The sequence below is a fragment of the Lineus longissimus genome, chromosome 3, assembly GCF_910592395.1.
Source record: "Lineus longissimus chromosome 3, tnLinLong1.2, whole genome shotgun sequence".
Taxonomy (NCBI): domain Eukaryota; kingdom Metazoa; phylum Nemertea; class Pilidiophora; order Heteronemertea; family Lineidae; genus Lineus; species Lineus longissimus.
Genome location: NC_088310.1, coordinates 27712644 through 27730115, shown reverse-complemented (window position 1 = coordinate 27730115; position 17472 = coordinate 27712644). Strand labels below are relative to the sequence as shown.

At 41.4% G+C, this 17472-nt stretch overlaps 1 protein-coding gene across 6 annotated transcripts; it reads right to left on the bottom strand.

The window, feature by feature from the left end:
• Positions 1-408: 408 nt before the first annotated feature.
• LOC135484522 (protein phosphatase 1 regulatory subunit 37-like) lies at positions 409-17349 on the bottom strand. Of its 6 annotated transcripts, none has more exons than XM_064766089.1 (14): positions 16969-17349; positions 12894-12991; positions 11373-11418; positions 11091-11191; positions 10472-10591; positions 9400-9550; positions 8875-9020; positions 8236-8361; positions 7966-8107; positions 7587-7753; positions 4989-6333; positions 3473-3574; positions 2575-2719; positions 409-1896 (listed from the first exon to the last, which is right to left on the bottom strand). In XM_064766089.1, the coding sequence occupies exons 1-13, from the start codon at positions 17231-17233 to the stop codon at positions 2583-2585; spliced, it is 2946 nt and encodes a 981-aa protein (XP_064622159.1). In that variant the 5' UTR covers positions 17234-17349; the 3' UTR covers positions 409-1896; positions 2575-2582. The 6 variants fall into 6 exon arrangements, with proteins under 6 accessions (XP_064622159.1, XP_064622158.1, XP_064622161.1 ...); XM_064766088.1 differs by having other exon boundaries at positions 2579-2719; XM_064766091.1 differs by lacking the exon at positions 2575-2719.
• Positions 17350-17472: the final 123 nt, after the last annotated feature.

Genomic DNA, 17472 nt, shown 5'->3' with positions numbered 1-17472 from the left:
TTGCATTCAGATCAACCTGGCAAGAGGTTTTCTGGGATTTGGTTGAGACAGTCTTCCAGCATCATTTCAATGTCACCCGGATGACAGAGTACAAGCTCTTTGCTAGCATTCACAGGGCAAGGTGCACAGGAACAAACCCCTGGCACTTGAAAACAAGAGAGCTCGAGGAAGATGGGGCTGAACAGCAAGCATCTGAAGACAATTCATCCAGGAAAGTGATCACCTTTTGATAGGGAAGCGTCTCGGTGCCATCAGGGCACTTTTCAGTCTCCTGAGTGACATGAAATGCCTCCTCCCCAGGGAGCAGAAACAAGAGTAAGCACAGCAAGGCCCGCACTAGGGCCTTCAAGGCCTACTGTTTGTCAACCACACTGATATTGAGCAAGACCGACAACAATTATGTAGCTGCTGATGCATTTTATTTTGTCTCCATTGGATGGACCATTAAAATACATGCTTGTACTGTACCCCTGATTTCATTCAATTTCTCCCAATATATATATATATATACGTATATACAATATACATGCTATATATAGATAGATAACATAATTTTGTTTTTGTGATATTAAATCAAATGATTACATTTCTCTCTCAGTTTGAAAATAACTTCGTAGAGAGAGAATTCCACAGATACATTTCACAAATGATGTGATACATTTGAAATGACCCGGCAACACAACAAACATACCAGAAGATGACATAAGACTAATGATGAAATTCATTGCTTGAGAAGACCAAGTGAAAATGAAAAAATCCGGATGAAAACTGATATTAAGCTTCTATAGAATTTGATGTACTACAACTCCTTGTCACAGGATACTTAAGTTACATCTGACATTTGATCATGTGCAGGGAGAAATTAAACTCAATATTAAAACAAAACAAGCATTAAACAAATATGAAAACAAAAACCGATTTAACAGCATAAAAGACGCACACTCTGACTAAAATAATGAATTTTATAGACCTGCATTGATTTTCATTCTATCACTGTGTTATTGACAAGGTGTGAGATCACGTAGAAATCTAAACTCTGAGACTTGACCTCAGACGAGACGTAAACTTAAGGCTGGGCTACTTCAGGTTTCTGAAAACCATATGTTTTCCCATTGGATCCTGGGCTACTTACAATGCAAGAGCAGGTAATTGCAGAAAACAATCACATCTCACCGCCATGTCTGTTAAACGCATGATTCAGAATACCACTTTCCAAGAGGGAAAATACGAGGAAAGAACATTGACTAACTACTTCTGTTCACCAAAGGAATCATCTCACTGATTATTAGGGACAATTGTTTGGTGCGAGGAATATGCATGCTAAAAAGTGTCTGCAGTGAAGTAGTATTCATGTCTCTGTTACTGACTAAAACACCAGCAAAACGTTCAGGGATCCACAATCCCCATGACGAAAACTAAGCAATCGTCTATGTACAGCAAAATTGACAAAATATGACACTTAACAGTTCCCAGGCCAGACCAACAGAGAAAGAAATCTATTGGAAAATTCAGAATCAATTTTACAATAGATTTCGTGCCACAAGGTCTACGAGGTACCGCCAACTGAATGCACCGACCAGTACTAGGAGCACAGGCGTACACCAGTAGCCTAGCGATTTTGAATATACTGTGTCGACACTGTCCTACTTGGTTCATCCTCTATGTACAGAGTTACAAACAGTGTTTTCCTGAATCCTCCGAGGCAATGTGATCATTGTTTTTTAAATGTCTTTTGAGATCAGTAGAGGATGCCGCGAATGATGATTAAAAGTGGAATAACCGAGAAGTTCCTGAAGTATCCGAAAGTTCCTGGAATATCCGACAAGTTTCTAGGTTATCCGACGACTTCACCACTACTGGCTTCATGGAGGATCTCTTCGACGTTTTTATAGGCACCTGGAAGGGGAGAGGATACTTATTAGAACTGAATCACAAGATGATAAAAAGATCAAATCAAAAAGAGGAACAAAAGTGAATAATACTTTGACACGGAAATATACCACTGAGAACCAAGGTGAAGAAAGTCCAAAAACTTATCAAATCACATCTACTGTACCTGCATGAATGAAATACATGAAATAATGAGTAAACAAAACCATATTAGACAATCATAACGTTCCCGTTTCCATAACAGAATTATCAACAAGTTCAGAAAAGTAAGATTTCTCACATGTTCAGCCTGTTTCACAAAGCAACAACAAACTGTTTCATGTAAACAAATTCAATTTGAACACACTGGCCCAAGCACACAGGGTGGGCGATTGGTGCAAAGGGACAGCTCTAAGTTTTGGAATTCTGCCACAGCTATTTGTCTTTGTGTATCCCTTTTTGCCTTGAAAAGACGCAGTCAACAGGTTTATATCATTCAGAGGGTTATCATCCCAAGGAGAATCCAAATCAAGTTTTACAAGTGTTCTTGAGGTTATGTGACTGTATGTTTAGAATAGATTGTCTGAGAATTGGAGAAAACAGCAGAATTGACAAAACAAGACAAGGAGAGGAGCGCGAGAAAGGGATTCTAAGACGTGTCTGTCTACATTCTAGAGTAGGTCAAGGGTAAGGGTACAATACTGCCTACCCCTCTACCAATCTCCATATGGACAAGGAACGCTGTAACCACTACAATCGATGTCAAGATTGTGGCTCGGTGAACCAGTGAGCATCTCAAATAAGCTCTTTTTCTCTTCACCATGTTCTGGCTTTTTCTTTCCTTTTTTCTCTGGAACAACAAGAAAACTGAAATATTCGCAGAGAAAATCCGCTCAATTTTAAAAGTTTATCATTTTGGTTGAAGCGTAGTTTATTTACAGCGCTTTGGGATGGAATTCATAGCTCAGTTGATATCAGAATGCGCAATGCAATGCAATGACCATGAACTACACTAATTGGTTATTAGCCAATGGATAAATCAAAACACTGATGTGCAATCAGCAGATCAGATATGATTTTGGGGACTTTGTAATGTATACCGCTTTGAGAGAGGAGATAACTAGACACCAAAGTTAACTGTTCAACCAGATTTAGACAAGACGGATATCACTAAATGAAGCTGGAAAATCCTATGGAGTTCATGGGTGCTGCCACTTGTTAGAGGTTATGTGCCATTACAGGATCAGGAATGGGATCTGTATTGAGATGTTAAGCTTGGCGTGCTGTATTATGTACTGTTGGAATGTCATGATGAATGTAGGGAAACACACAGACACACATACACCACCAAAAAATGTCCAACCCACTTCAGAGTAAAACCATTTACCAAGTGAAGGGCAGGTATCAATCATTATGTCAAAGATTTCCGAGGTTCTGCTCAGGGTACAAGAAAGCTAAGGCCTATATTGAGTTGTAATTGGTGTATAAACTGATGTCCCATCAACCACCAGCTACAGAGGGGCGATGATGACACCTAATTCACCAAATAGCAAACAGTAGTGACTACCATGAGCAGAACCTGGACCTTGCAACAAATGCTTACTGCCAGCCCCTGTGGTTAGCAAGATGCCCTCCTCATGAACCTTGGCCAACATTTCGTCAAGTTCACGCTCAAACTCATCCGGAGTGCTGCCGCTGTCATCGTCTAGGAAACAACATGGAAACACAAAACAATTTCATGTATAGTCAAATATCAACGATTTGGTGATAGACGTACAGACACACAAGCAACTCCTCAACCTGAAGCAGCACACCCATTACATGTACTCAGCCAGAGAACAGCACTGATGAAGCGGAGACCAGGGGCAGGGGGATGGATGGGCTGGATCATGCTGGGACCAGAATGATGGTGGTATGATGAAGCCAACTGCCTATTAAAAGCAGTACCAAAAGCCTGAAGCGCACAGGAGTCACATTATCTTGGTAAGATGGAATGATGAATCGGAATGGATAAGCATGCTTGGAGCAACACCAACATTTAGGGAGCAATGACACAGAGTAACTAAACTCTATCACTAAGAGGTGAAATCATGGAGTCTAGCACAACAATATCAACTAACTGACAGACTACTTTGAACTAATTGATTTCAACACACGACAAGCTCAAACACAAAGCATATGTGAGCACGAAGAGTTCTTTTTCCCCAATTACATGTATGTCATGACAGAAGAGCAAACCAAGCAAGGGAACGGCCCAAAAGCTGGGGTATCAAGCAGAATCCCTTTGTAAGAGGGAAAACATCACAAGATAGGAAACAAGCAGAACCACAATAACATTGAACGTCCCCTGTTGCCGAAGTTTTGATAATACCTTATTAGGCGTACAGTATCTTTGATAAACAGAGGTTTTTTCATGATCCAGTATTAGTTTAGTCAAAGGCATCACTCGATCTGAACAGCCTTTCATGAACCAAATGAAAGCTGAATCTCGGATAGGACAAATATGCTATGGACAACTTTGATGACAGTTCAGTATATTTTCAAAATTTGTTTCAGCGGCATCAGGGAACGCAGAACAAGAACATTTGTGACCCGCTCTACCAAAACTTGGCGCTTGTCGCATCTGAACTTGACAGGTTGATACGGACTTGTTGTTCATTTCCCTACTGTAGACCTTTGGTGAAATGTAACCAAATCAGTTTGTAATAGATTTCACAAAAGGTCTACAATAGGGAAATGAACAACAAGTCCGTATCAACCTGTCAAGTTCAGATGCGACAAGCGCCTAGTTTTGGTAGAACGAGTCACATTTATGGTGTAGAAAGAAGAGTTAATATGAAATATCTTCAACCACCATTAATGAAAAAGAAGAATTGATTATCAAACAGCCCATCAATTTTCCAAACCAGTCAGCTCTACATACTGACATTGCTGCATTCAAATTGGTTTTACTGTTACAAAATACATGAGACGTCTTAGAGGTGCATCATGGTCACAGACATGACACTATTTTCACTTTTAAACCAATGAGATACCATACGTCCACATGAGGAACTCACAAAGCTTATTCCTGCAAGTAATTAGACAATCTCACATCTGTGCTAATGTGATTTACATACCTGGATCGAAATCTGAAGCAGGCGATGGTGACTTATGTGATGACGCCGTATCGATACTATCAAGAACTTTTGATAATTCCATAGTCATGCCATTTATGGTCATGTTCGTGTGGAAGTCGGGATCTTTCTCGTCTAACTCGTCTAAATCAAGCGGCGATTTCTCCATGTCCGAATCACTTACATCGTCAAGTCCTGGATCCATAGGATCATCGTCATCGTCATTATCACAAACTGTGACGATCATGCGTTCATTATCCTGTGCGTCTGAGACCTTGGCAGCCTCCATGTCAATATCACAAGCAGCCGATGCATCCACATCAGCAAGTTCCGCCAGAGGCTGACTAGCACCCATGAGGGAAGCACTCCCGTTTGAATCAGTGTCCATATCACTCGGGCTATCCTCGTCAAATCCCTTGGAAATCTTTGCCGCGTTTTGGGAATCAGTGTTTTTATTTTCTAAGTCATCCACGAATACCGCATCGTCTGCTTCATCAGGACTTATGAGTAGGCCCTCCATAGAACCACTACTAGGTATATTTGTTTTATTAGCTATTCGATTGTCTACTTGTAGCGAGTCAGTCACAGTCACCAATGGCCTCGGCAGACCTCGTGATTTGACTGTATCAACAGTCCGCTTGACAAAGTCTACTGTACCCTGATCATCCTTTCTCTGGTTCATATTTCCCGGAACGATATCAGGCCCAATCAATGGAACAGTTTTGACTTGACCAGGTTCCAGGATGTCTGGCGAAGCAAGAGGCGAGAGTGGATCTGGCACAGGAAGATTTTTGGGGAATTTCTCGTTTTTTAAGTCGTCTACTGCCGCGTGCATGACAGATTCCACATACTCCTGCTCGCTGGCGTAAGTCACCTTACCATCCGTGTCTTCAATAGTTAATCCAAACAATGGGCCATCAAAATTTGTCGGACTAGCACTATTAGGCGACTCATCAACTTTTTTAACAGTGAACAACTTTTTCGCACGAGTTCGTGGACTTAATTTTTCTAAATCCGCATTCAGAAAGCTGAGGCGAGATGCCGCATTTGAATTGGGTATATTCACAGGACTAGATGCTAGATCGCTACCGGGCGCATACATTGGCGATTCCAATGTCATTTGTCGATTATCCGGTTCTGGTATTGGCAATGCAAGATTTGGCCTCGACGTGTTCACCGTCTCCTCCTCTGGAACTTTCTCCGGCTCAACCGGTTTCACCTTCTCTGGATTCAGCTTCTCCCACTCAGCTCGTTTCTCCCTCTCTTGGCTCAGCTCCTTGTTTCTAACTAACCACCCTTGTATATCTTGATGGAGACGCTTTTGTTGGTCAACGTAGTCTTTGACACCCTGAAAATTGACAAGATCATGATCAAATGTGTGCAACATACAAAATAACCTTTCCAAATGAAATGGCCAGGGCCATTGTGCTCACCTCATGTGGAGGAAAGATGGATAAAGAGCATGGTATTGTGTCATGTAGTGTTAGGTTTGATGTAGGTCCAAGCAATTACAATTTCCCCAAAATGGCCAATTTACAATACATTCGACCTCTGTGACCTTGAAAAGTAGGTCAAATCAAAGAAGACCCGGGTGACACATTGAATGGTTGTTAGAATTAGATGTACCTATGATATAAAATTGGTGCCAATCGGGCAAGTCATTACTAGGAATAATGGCATTTTGAAGAGATTAGGATTTGGCCCCCTCCCTGGAGGCCAAACGGCAAATCAGATCGCACCAAACTTCGGTACCTAAGATCACCTGACCAAGGGGTACATGTGTACTTAATTTGTGATCAATAGTCATTGCAGTTAAGAAACGTGCCATAGTTACGGCCTGACGGCGAATTTACGCCATTTGACCTCTGTGACCTTGACAAGAAGGTCAAATTAAAAAACTGTGTGACATATACTGTATGGTGGTTAGATGTACCCATGATATCAAATTGGTGGCAATCGGGCAAGAAGTTAAGGAATAATCACATTTTTAAGGTTTTTGGATTTTGCCCCCTGGTGGACAAGTGGTGAATCATATTGGACCAAACTTCGGTCCCTAAGATCACCTGACTAAGGGGTAAATGTGTACCAAATTTGGTATCAATAGCCATTGCAGTTTAGAAACGTGCCATCGTTACATCCTAACGGCCAATTTACACCATTTGACCTCTGTGACCTTGAAAAGGAGGTCAAATCAAAAACCCGGAGGATATATGATGCACCTTTGCTAGAAGTACCTACCATATTTTTTTCAAAATTTCCCGACTACTATTAAGGGAGATATTGCATATTTTCACTTTTAACGTTTGGCCCCCTGGTGGCCAAACCATGAAACGAATCGGACCGAAACTTGGTCTCCAAGGTGTCATTACATAAGGGTACATGTGTACCAAGTTTCAACTCAATAGCTCTAACAGTTACGAAACGTGCCCTGCTAACGGACGACGGACGACGACGGACGACGACGACGACGACGACGACGACGGACGACGGACGACGGACGCCACGGTATGGGATAAGCTCACCTCTGCTAAGAGGTGAGCTAAAAAGGTTCAGTACATAACAGAATTCATTCCTCTTGAATTCATTCCTCTCAGTACTTACACTTTCCTTCTTGGGATCCTTATCAATGTCAACGCGACTGACATACATATTGACCTTGAGGGAGAGCGACAGTGCCATCAGGCCAGCCGTCTTTATATCATTCTCCCGCAGGTCAACACGCAGTAACTTCTTGTTGTCTGCTATGTATTCAGCAAGGGCAATGGCACCTAGAATGGATAGAAGACATTGTCGTGATGAAAATGATCAGTTTTATTTTGTGAATTCCTCATGACTCATCAATATGGTGAAGCAATCTAGTAGTATATCTCATGATCTAACATCCTGAGTTCATTACTTGACACAGACTTGTTTGTGACCTTATGCTGGTCACTCTACCCCCTTGCAGATCATTTTGACATTGAAGATGAAACGTCCCTACCTTCACAAGATAACTTCGAAGCCTGGATTCCGAGTCGGAGTAGTGATTTGTTCTTCAACAAGCCATCTTTGAGAGCAAGGATACCTTCATTTGTTATGCTATTGTGGCCTAAGTTAAGGGTTTCCAAACTCTGTGTGGCATACTGAAAGAGAAATAACAGAGATGAGGAGAACAAAGATTAGTTCTTTCAATGTTACCTCTGACTCCATACATGCCTTGATGCTTAGCACCAAACCAATTATAAAGCTTATCGATGTGACCATAACTTACAAGAGCTCTAGCCAGTGAAGTCATAGACTGGTACGTGATCTGGTTGTTCCATAACACTAGCGTCGTCAAACCAGTCCCGAGGTTCTGTTCGTAGAGACCGTCGCTAATGTGCGTGGCACCAACATCCTGAAGGAGATAATTCAATGGGAATCGTCAGAGCAATCTGTCGCCAATGCTCAATCGTGTGTTGCAATGTACATTTCTTATGATTTTGACAACTATCTTCATGAAATGTTCTAAATCTTTGAAATCTCTGGATGACTTTCAATACTAACAGATATACATGTAGTATGACCAAACCTTGCAATGGCTTACATTCAGAGACTTGCTGCTGGCGGTAGCAAGTATTAAAGGAGGTAACTTGGCATGAAATGTTGACAGCATTAACTGACACATTGGGTGATATGAATAAAGACTAGCAAATGCTTTTACTTCAATTTTGTACAGAAAGGCCTAGTGTAAATGTACATGGAGTTTAGATAAAAGCATTTGCTAGTCTTTATTCATATCACCCATTATCTCACTGTTTCATCGCAGATGATGTCAGAACCATACAAGATAACAACTCACAAGATTTATCTTATAATTGACTTACTAAACAGCAATCTTTCTCATGCATTACAACCAAGCTATTCTTACCTGTAGGTGATTGTTCCTGAGGTCAAGAAGCTGAAGTCGGTGATTAAATTTGAGCAAGTTCCCCAGTTGAATGCCATCAGAAGGCATGAGTCTGTTGTCAGCCAGAAAGAGCTCCTTCAGTGTCTCATTCAACTTCAATGCACCAACTACAAAGGAGAAGAATCAAGGATGATTAAATGGAAATAAGAGAACATCAACCAAAGGAGATAGAACGCTAAAAATGACTCCAGGTGTCCATCTAGTTTCTATGATTTCCAAGTCTTAGAACTCTCAAAATCCGGAAATTTTGAACCAACCTCTGCCAATCCTGTCACTGCTTCAGGTTCTCAAAGGAGAATTGCCTTACGTTCTTTCAACACTCATGGACATTTCTATATTGTATGGGGGCTAAACTGCTTCTAGAATTGTTTCATGAGAAATCATGCCACCATGAATTTTAAACTGATGCTGTAACTCATCGTAGCGCTTTATAGACTGAACAAGTTTCCTTCCCTACTGTAGATTGGTACGGTTTTCTGAACTCACCAAGTATTAAAAGAGGGCGGCCTGACAAACTACAGCTCTCGAGGTGCAATGTTGTCAAGTTTGAGCCAAGGCGAAGTGCTCGACCTAGAAACGGCATGCTCTGCTCGGTGAAGAGACAGTTCCTGGCATCAAGGTTCTCCAGACAGGGAGTCTGCAAAGACCAAGAAAGGATTTTACAAAATTTGTAGAGCTGTTGTTGTGAACATTAAGGAGGTGAAACAGACACAACTTTGGACCAAACAGTTGCCTTACTGGCAATTGGAACAACCCCCATTCTGTATTGTACTGTATTGTATTGTTCATTGAAGTGACTGTTGTAAACAAACCAATGACACAAAGTACTTAGCATACATGTTAAACATTTGAATGAGAGTGTCTAAAGAAGTAATCTCTTGCAAGGTGACCAATCAATATAATGAATGCCCAACATCTAATCACATGACAATACCATTTGTTGTTTCAAATACCAATTCAATGTCCTCAATTCAAATTAGATAACTTGACTATGTCAGTCAGGTTTGTGTCACACTGACACAAATGCACTGGGTGATAGGAATGGACAAGCATATGCTTTTACCTCAGCAATGTACAGGAAGGTCTAGTGTAAATATTTGATGATTTCAGTGAAATTATTTACTGGTTTTCATTCATATCACTATGGGCTCTTCAAGAGTTAAAGTGCGAAGACCTCGAAATGAAACCATACCGAACGAGAGCACGCTTCAGAATCAATTGATTTGACTATGCGACGCAAGATGAAAGCGTGAGGCATCCCTTTCAGTACGCAGAGAGTGCATGTACGTCATTAGGTAAAAACAGCCGAGTGGCTCTGGTATTGATCGATCTCTCCTCGCACATAGCTCTACTGAATGAAAGGAGGCAAAGAACGACACGCTGAATGGCGAGTTTAACTCTTAACCTCCATTAACCGGGACACTTCAGCTCTTGGTGTATCATGGCAGTGACAGCAGTTCATGAAAGCAGCATACATGTACCAACCCATGAGATGGAGACTGGAATCATTGGAAAAACTTTCAGATTAGGTTTCCTCATACGGAAGTGCCAAGCCTACCTTTTTCAACATTCGTGAGCAGGCCTGCCATCCTCGGGGTCCTATGCTCCGGTTATACGCAATGTTAAGTTTTGTGGCCGATTCATAATATTCAATCATATCAAACAAGGCACCAGCACCCTGAAATGAAGAAAGCTGTAATTGCAACATTCAGACAACAAGATTCCAGCCGGTGCTACAGCGAATGGAGGAAATTTGAAATTTTTGAGTTTTTAGAGGAAACACATGGCCATTACTGTCACTGCGCATTTGCTGGCATAATAGTCAATGATTCTGTAGGAAAATGTCACCTGCAATTGTTGAATTATTATTAAACAAGAAGACTTGGATTTTCACAGTGGGGCCATTAATGAACGATGGTCGTTTCTTCCCGCCTACACCGTGGCATGGAACACTGTACTGGTTCATATACATTGTACAACCCATCGGCTTCATCGTTTGACAAATAATTAACTGGTAATTACAATCTGGTACGCTCCTAATGCAATTTTTGCCATTTTAGCCATGAAGCAATCAACGAGACTCTACACTTGAAATGTTTCCGCGAGTAGGCCCACAGGGAATTTCTTTTTTAAGTCAGTACTTAACACGTTAAGCATTCTCGTTTCAAATATTTTACCTCATCATCAAGGTGCGTTGCCTCAAGATCGACGGTCTTGAACTGAACCCTCCGTAACACCTCTTCTAGTGTCTCACAGTGGCGGACGTCTAAACGCTCGCCTGCAATGGTTAACATTATATACTCACTAAGAATCAGGAGAAGTTGTAGTTCTGTCCGGTTTGGATGTGGAATTGGCAATAGAAACTAATTCTGTCATGTGAAGTTGATTAAGATTGGAAGTATGCTCTTACTCTGTTAGTTGGTCACAGTATTAACAGAGTGGAGTTATATCATGTTTACCTTTTAATGTGAGAGTCTCGAATCGTTCACCGAAGTCTAGTATAGCCTGAAAGAAAACATGCACAGATCAAGAAAGGTATCGGCAACTCATACTCATGTTCTCCCAGGGGTGCTCAGGCATGCGATCCTTGTCATCTCATCAACTTTTTCTAAAAGATCACAAAGGCCTAGCATGATCTGATATCTAACAGTAATCGTTACATCTCGGAACCAGGCAGGAGGCATGCATATTCAGATGCACATTTTTGGACTTGGTATCCGATGTTGGTGTATTATTCAGTTGATAGAAAGATCAAACACTCTTTTAATACCGATGCACATGAAAGGTGCTTGCATTAGCAATATATCCTGCCTATTTTATGTAGGCTAACATAGAACAACAATTTTTATGATGATCAAATGTCTTATTCCCACATTACATCAGTACAACTTGTAAGCCAAAGCTGGCATCAACCTGAAGATCACGTACGCCTGCGGCACCTCAGCTAACAGTACACCATGCCGATCTTTTATCAAATATGAACATCTGGATTTTTAAGATCTAATGCAGAGAAAAACAGGGCAGAATCTGATCTGGAAATATCCGAGTGCAAATGGGCCAGGGGTTTCAAGTAATCCAAGGGCAAACAATGCAGCATTTCAACTACAGGAATCTTTGTCGCAATGAATAGCATTTGCCACAGGTGACAGGGTAACATGACAACATGAAGACTAGAGTCATTCGAGGCAGCTAATTTGTATATGGTGTAAGCAGCTGTTAGTAAGACATGCACATGAACACATAGGAAGTCACAGGAATCAGGTGGTTATACCATCTTTTAGACCATGCATTGGAAAGGTATCAATTAGCACATCCTAATGATACCATCAATTTGTATCATGATGATAGGTTCACTGATCGTCTTCTCTTGCCTAAGTCTATCTGAGTACGAGGTCCATTGGCTACAATCCTCACCCAAAAGCAGGAGAACCCTACATACACCACGCACATCCATGACAGCCTACATGATGATGGCCTTGCCAATGACAGACATGACAACCCATAATCCCTGCCAGCCTCTTCATACGGAAGCAGAAATCTGCCACCCATAGTTGGTAGTGAACTCTCAAAGCAGTGTTCAAAACATGCTGCAAGTTGTCGACACTGGATCAACTGTTTAGTGGGGATGGGAAACAACAATGCCGGTCGCTGAGCTCATACAAAATGTGTCTTGTGTCAACAGGATTTTCACAAGTCATAGGTGCTTGAAACAAGCAAAACCACAGGCTGATGCAGGGAGATAGACCCAAAACCATGTCTGTCTTGTTGCTGAGCTACACTACCAGTAAAAAGAATGTACTACTTTGCAAGCCCAGCCCAGCATGGTCCGTGAACAGTGACACATGAACGCCTATGAATCTTGCATTTGATCATTTCGGACTTGGATCATGACATGTGACAACATACCTTCTCTTCTTAGCAAACTGAGCCGAGATCAGGTTGACCCATCTCTTCTATAGACAATGACATGACAGACTTACCTGAAGCTGATTAAGTAACTTTGGCAAAGGTCTGACGTTGACCTTTTCACAGGACCGCTGATAGTCATTGACAAGCTCAGACGTTGTAAAGCTTTTGGCTGCAACGAGAAAACATATAAAATCACATTAGAAATTAACCAGTTGAACCTTTATGAATGATTCTTCCAGTTGAACGGGACAATCACGCCTTCAGATTTCCAAAACATAGTCTGCAATTGAAAACCTTATGCGATTTCACTTCTACTTCTAAAAATCTGACAATGTCTGAATCAAGACGACAGGATTTCTCATGATACTGTGTTCGATATCAGATCAAGGACACACATTGAAAAGCCATCATTCAGCGAGAATGTGTTCTTAAATCCGAGCGGTGTTTTTCCTGATTGGGGAAATTACTCTACAGAATCAAGATGAGACACTATTGATCCAGGTATCGAAGTGACTGAAGGACACAGATGCTACGAATGCACCGGTAGATCAATATTCCGTGGAGATTTTATCTCATGGGTGACTGGAGTTGGATGACAAGAGACCCGGCCCTGGGTCTTACTCCAGTGACCTGCACTCACCAAAATCCATATCTCATACAGGCCTTTACTGGATCATTTGATAGAGTCAGTCACTTTCTAAATGCCAATCATGTCAAAGTGTGATCAATAATTTCCCCAACTCCTGCATATAAACATTAGTGCCATATTTTCTTTCAAAAACCATAAACACAGCTTAGACTAAAACCTACACAAGCGGCATCTCCCACGCGATCCGCTGAATCCTTAAAATTGCGGATTCAGTTGATCATGTGAGATAGCAGGGTAAACAATAACGTACTGATCCATCAAACTCGAACTGAAGATGTTTTTTCCTCAGAGCTTGGCAAAGATTTATGAGAGTTTCGAGGAGAATTCCAGCAGAGGTAGCTCCCTGTTTGCACTGGATACTTGCTATTTCATGTGGTCCTACAACATGTAGAGACCCGATGAGATCGCCCTTCAGAGAGGTAGCTCACCAATGGAAAAGGAGACGTGGGATTTCATACAGCCCAACAATGTGCAGGGACTCAATCTGATCAAAATAACTGAAGTCTCTTCATCCTACAAGTTGAACTGTTTCAACTAATTCAGATACCAATATATCATCACTGACTTTCCCTCGAGCACAACCACTTGAAATTGAATGATCAAAGAATAGAGCAATTCCACCACATATCTCATATTCCTGCCGAAGGGCCCGGACCCCCCCCCCCCCCACCCCGGGAAACTTAATTGGAATCTGACTGCTATCTCAAAGACACAATGACAGTCCTCAGAGCTATTCTGGCTTCAAGTTCAAATACACCTCCAGGCATAATTTTTTATTCTGTTTTCCAAAGGGATAAAGCTCATCTCATGTTTCTCAATCTATATTACACAGAAGGGACAACTGAAGACAGAGACTATCATGGAACATTGTTCTTATACAGAGTTTGATTTCTGGACCAACACTTTTTGCATCGATCTGATGCTGCAGCCAATGTAGTGTGCGTCTCACCTTAGACCATCACTCATGTCAAGAAAGAACGGACCCTAATTCAATAAACAACGGTCATAGAACGCTAACTGCCATAAATGAGACAATCTTTTGGGAGTTGTGCCATACGTAAACAAATCATATTGATTTATCAATATTAGATTTGGGTAGTGAATGTACAATACATCTCACTGCAGCCATGTGTGGTGGCTTCAGGCGATGACCACAGCCAAGGCATGTGAGGCAAGGGGGTGACCATTTCAATAAGATACCAAGACTGAGGTACCTGACCAGTAGTAAGATCATGTGGTGATTCGAAAGACAGCAGGAACAGAACCTGGGCAGTTCAGTCAGTCACTCAAAATCCTCTATCAAATCCCTTCAGTTTAGTCTGCTTAGCCTTTCCTATTGAGTTGACTAGTGTGTGAAATGGTGATCTTTTGCTTTCTCAATCTTAAAAATTTGGCACTTTGCCGGACATGACGAATGTGTAAATTTGACAACAAATTCTTGGCAATAGACTCTGAAAAGACGAATTACATACACGTTACTCTGGTCATCTGAATATAAAATCTGTCAGGATTTCTTAACCCCAAGACCCCTTGGACTAATAACTTATTCTAATCGCCATGTCATCGTGTGCACTTCATATGGAATGAATTATTCAACTTGGTAGATTTCCCATGATCTACAAAGCAATAATGTCACATGAGATCGATCCCTGCGAAGCTCATCCCAATATATGCCTCCTCGGTCTAATCAGACAAATGTTCTACTTTTTAGATGAAATAACGAGCAGGCGGAGGTGAGAAATAAGAACCGGGTACTCAGGTATGATCCGAAGTCTATCACGGACGAGACACTGTCAACATGTGAGAATAAACCAGACAGGGCAATGACCTGGTGGTAGGTAGCTAAATCGTCAAATTATGCACCACTGGTAATAATCCAGCTCATTCTGCATGTTCTGACTCAAACGCTACTACTGCTATACCTTTGGGTCTCATCTGTCTTTTTGCGCCCAGCTGTGTGACACTGCTGCACAATCTGATACAAATGGACCATCCATTGCAAGTGTACAAGACTTGCGTACAGACCAGATGTTCTGTGAAGGATCCCAGTTCAGACAGAGCAGATAATGGACAATTGATTTTGTCAACAAAAACCTTTCAATTTTAATCAATTGTTCCAGATGTTCTACACATCTGCTGCAAGAACAGCAAAACATGTTTTCTGAAAAACTGATTGATCAATGTTTTCATAGATATCGTAAAGATGAGCATGACTGACTGTTTCCCCAGCTGATCGTTACTAATCAATCAAGACCTCCGGCAACTTGTAATTAACCGGCTTACGGGGATGGCCATGGTAATTATTAATCTGCAAATCTTACCAAGAACTGCTGCGGAGGCAATTGCAATAAAATGCTCAATAACCGTTAGAGGAAAAGGAAAATGCAATGAAATCATTCTGAAACACTCATTTGAGTATTTCGCATTGCCCAAACTCTTCAGGTCAACTGATCCTAGCATAAATCGTCACCAGATCCGAATTGGCTGACAATCCATCAACTTGGATGTCAAGAGTTTAGAGCACAAATACAAATGACCTACAGGTACATGATTAAAGTACTGTTCAACCTATGACCACATAGTATGTTTTTAAACTTCAGCTTGATCAGCTGACATGTTCAACACCAGGACACCTCGTAATGTTCATGTAATCGGGGTACCCAATCAATACGTCCAATACTCACAACCTACAATACAAGTGCCACGACAATATTGCTGGATCGAGTGGAGCATCTACTGCGTGGATCAACTGCGGACAAAAAGTCATCAGGCAATACTGTGCCCAGTTTGTCAAAAATGAATGAGATGATCAAATCGGCAGATAGGAAAATGTTTCCAATCCACATGACGGAGTGCATAGCGCCGGATACCCATGTCTGGCATGGATGTCGGTCGGAATAACACTGGTCACAGGGAGACATGATTGATCACAGGAAGCCATGGGTGGAATATTGGCTTTATCAATCTTACTGAATCAATCATCCCCACATCACTGAGTATCTGAATGCATTGCAACAAGAGTCTAGTGGCGTGGACATGTGTCATGCTATAAAGACAGCGGGCTGACACTCCTACATGCCCTGATCATCAAAACTATGCTTAGTGACATTTCCCTGGATCACTGACTATAACGACAGTGCTGGAACAAATACTGAAAATAGAAACTGTCAATGTGATGGAAAGAAACGAATATCACTAGAAAACAATGATGACTAATAGCATTTTAGTTGATTTTCCAAAGCCGATCTTGATTTTGTCATGATTTAGGCCCTTCAATTCATTCATGCACACACGACAGGGAATATCGTAAGAAACCACTGAACTAATCAGGCTGAAACGTTAATATGGAATGAAATAATTAACATCATTTGCGAGTGAACTCGACGACAAAAAAAACAAAAACAAATGAGGACTTCAGTTCAGACGACCATCAAAGACGGAACTCAAACTGGGATTCAGATGGGAATGAAATAATGAAAAATGGGTTTGATATTTACCTTTATCCCAAGGATTTGGAGGCTCGAAGGCTTTGGTCACGAAGTTGCCACCATCTGGAAAGTACACACGTCTTGATGCTTTGTTTATTCTGGAGGGGCTCTCCCCCCTTCCACCAGAAACACCCCCAATCTCAGATTTAATGCAAGACTGAAGTGGAACAGAAAGTTTGGGGGCCGACTTTCCAAGAGTGCCCCTTTGATTGTCATTTTCACCACTTATTTCCGTATCAGCAACAACATCCGCAAGTTCTATTGCACCTTCCATTATTATACTATCATTAGAACGTTTAGAATATCATGTCTTAGCTTAAATTAGGTAATGAAATACATTTAAAGAAATATTTCCACTGCTTCCTCAACCAGATTCAGCCATATTGAACAATCTGCTCCACAGCACAGGCATGCGCAAAGTTCCTAAAATTTCCCTAACCTACCCGCTGATTGGTCAATCGATTAAAATCCAATTTTTTCTAACCAATCGAGGTGCTAGTTACGGATTTTGGG

Excerpts from the sequence above, each read along its gene's own strand:
- LOC135484522 (XM_064766089.1), bottom strand. The coding sequence starts at position 17,233 with ATGGAAGGTGCAATAGAACTTGCGGATGTTGTTGCTGATACGGAAATA. Across the intron at positions 7,754-7,965 it reads TTCGAAGTTATCTTGTGAAG|GTGCCATTGCCCTTGCTGAA; the intron begins GTAGGGACGTTT and ends TATCCATTCTAG. Across the intron at positions 2,720-3,472 it reads GCTAACCACAGGGGCTGGCA|AGAAAAAAGGAAAGAAAAAG; the intron begins GTAAGCATTTGT and ends TTGTTGTTCCAG.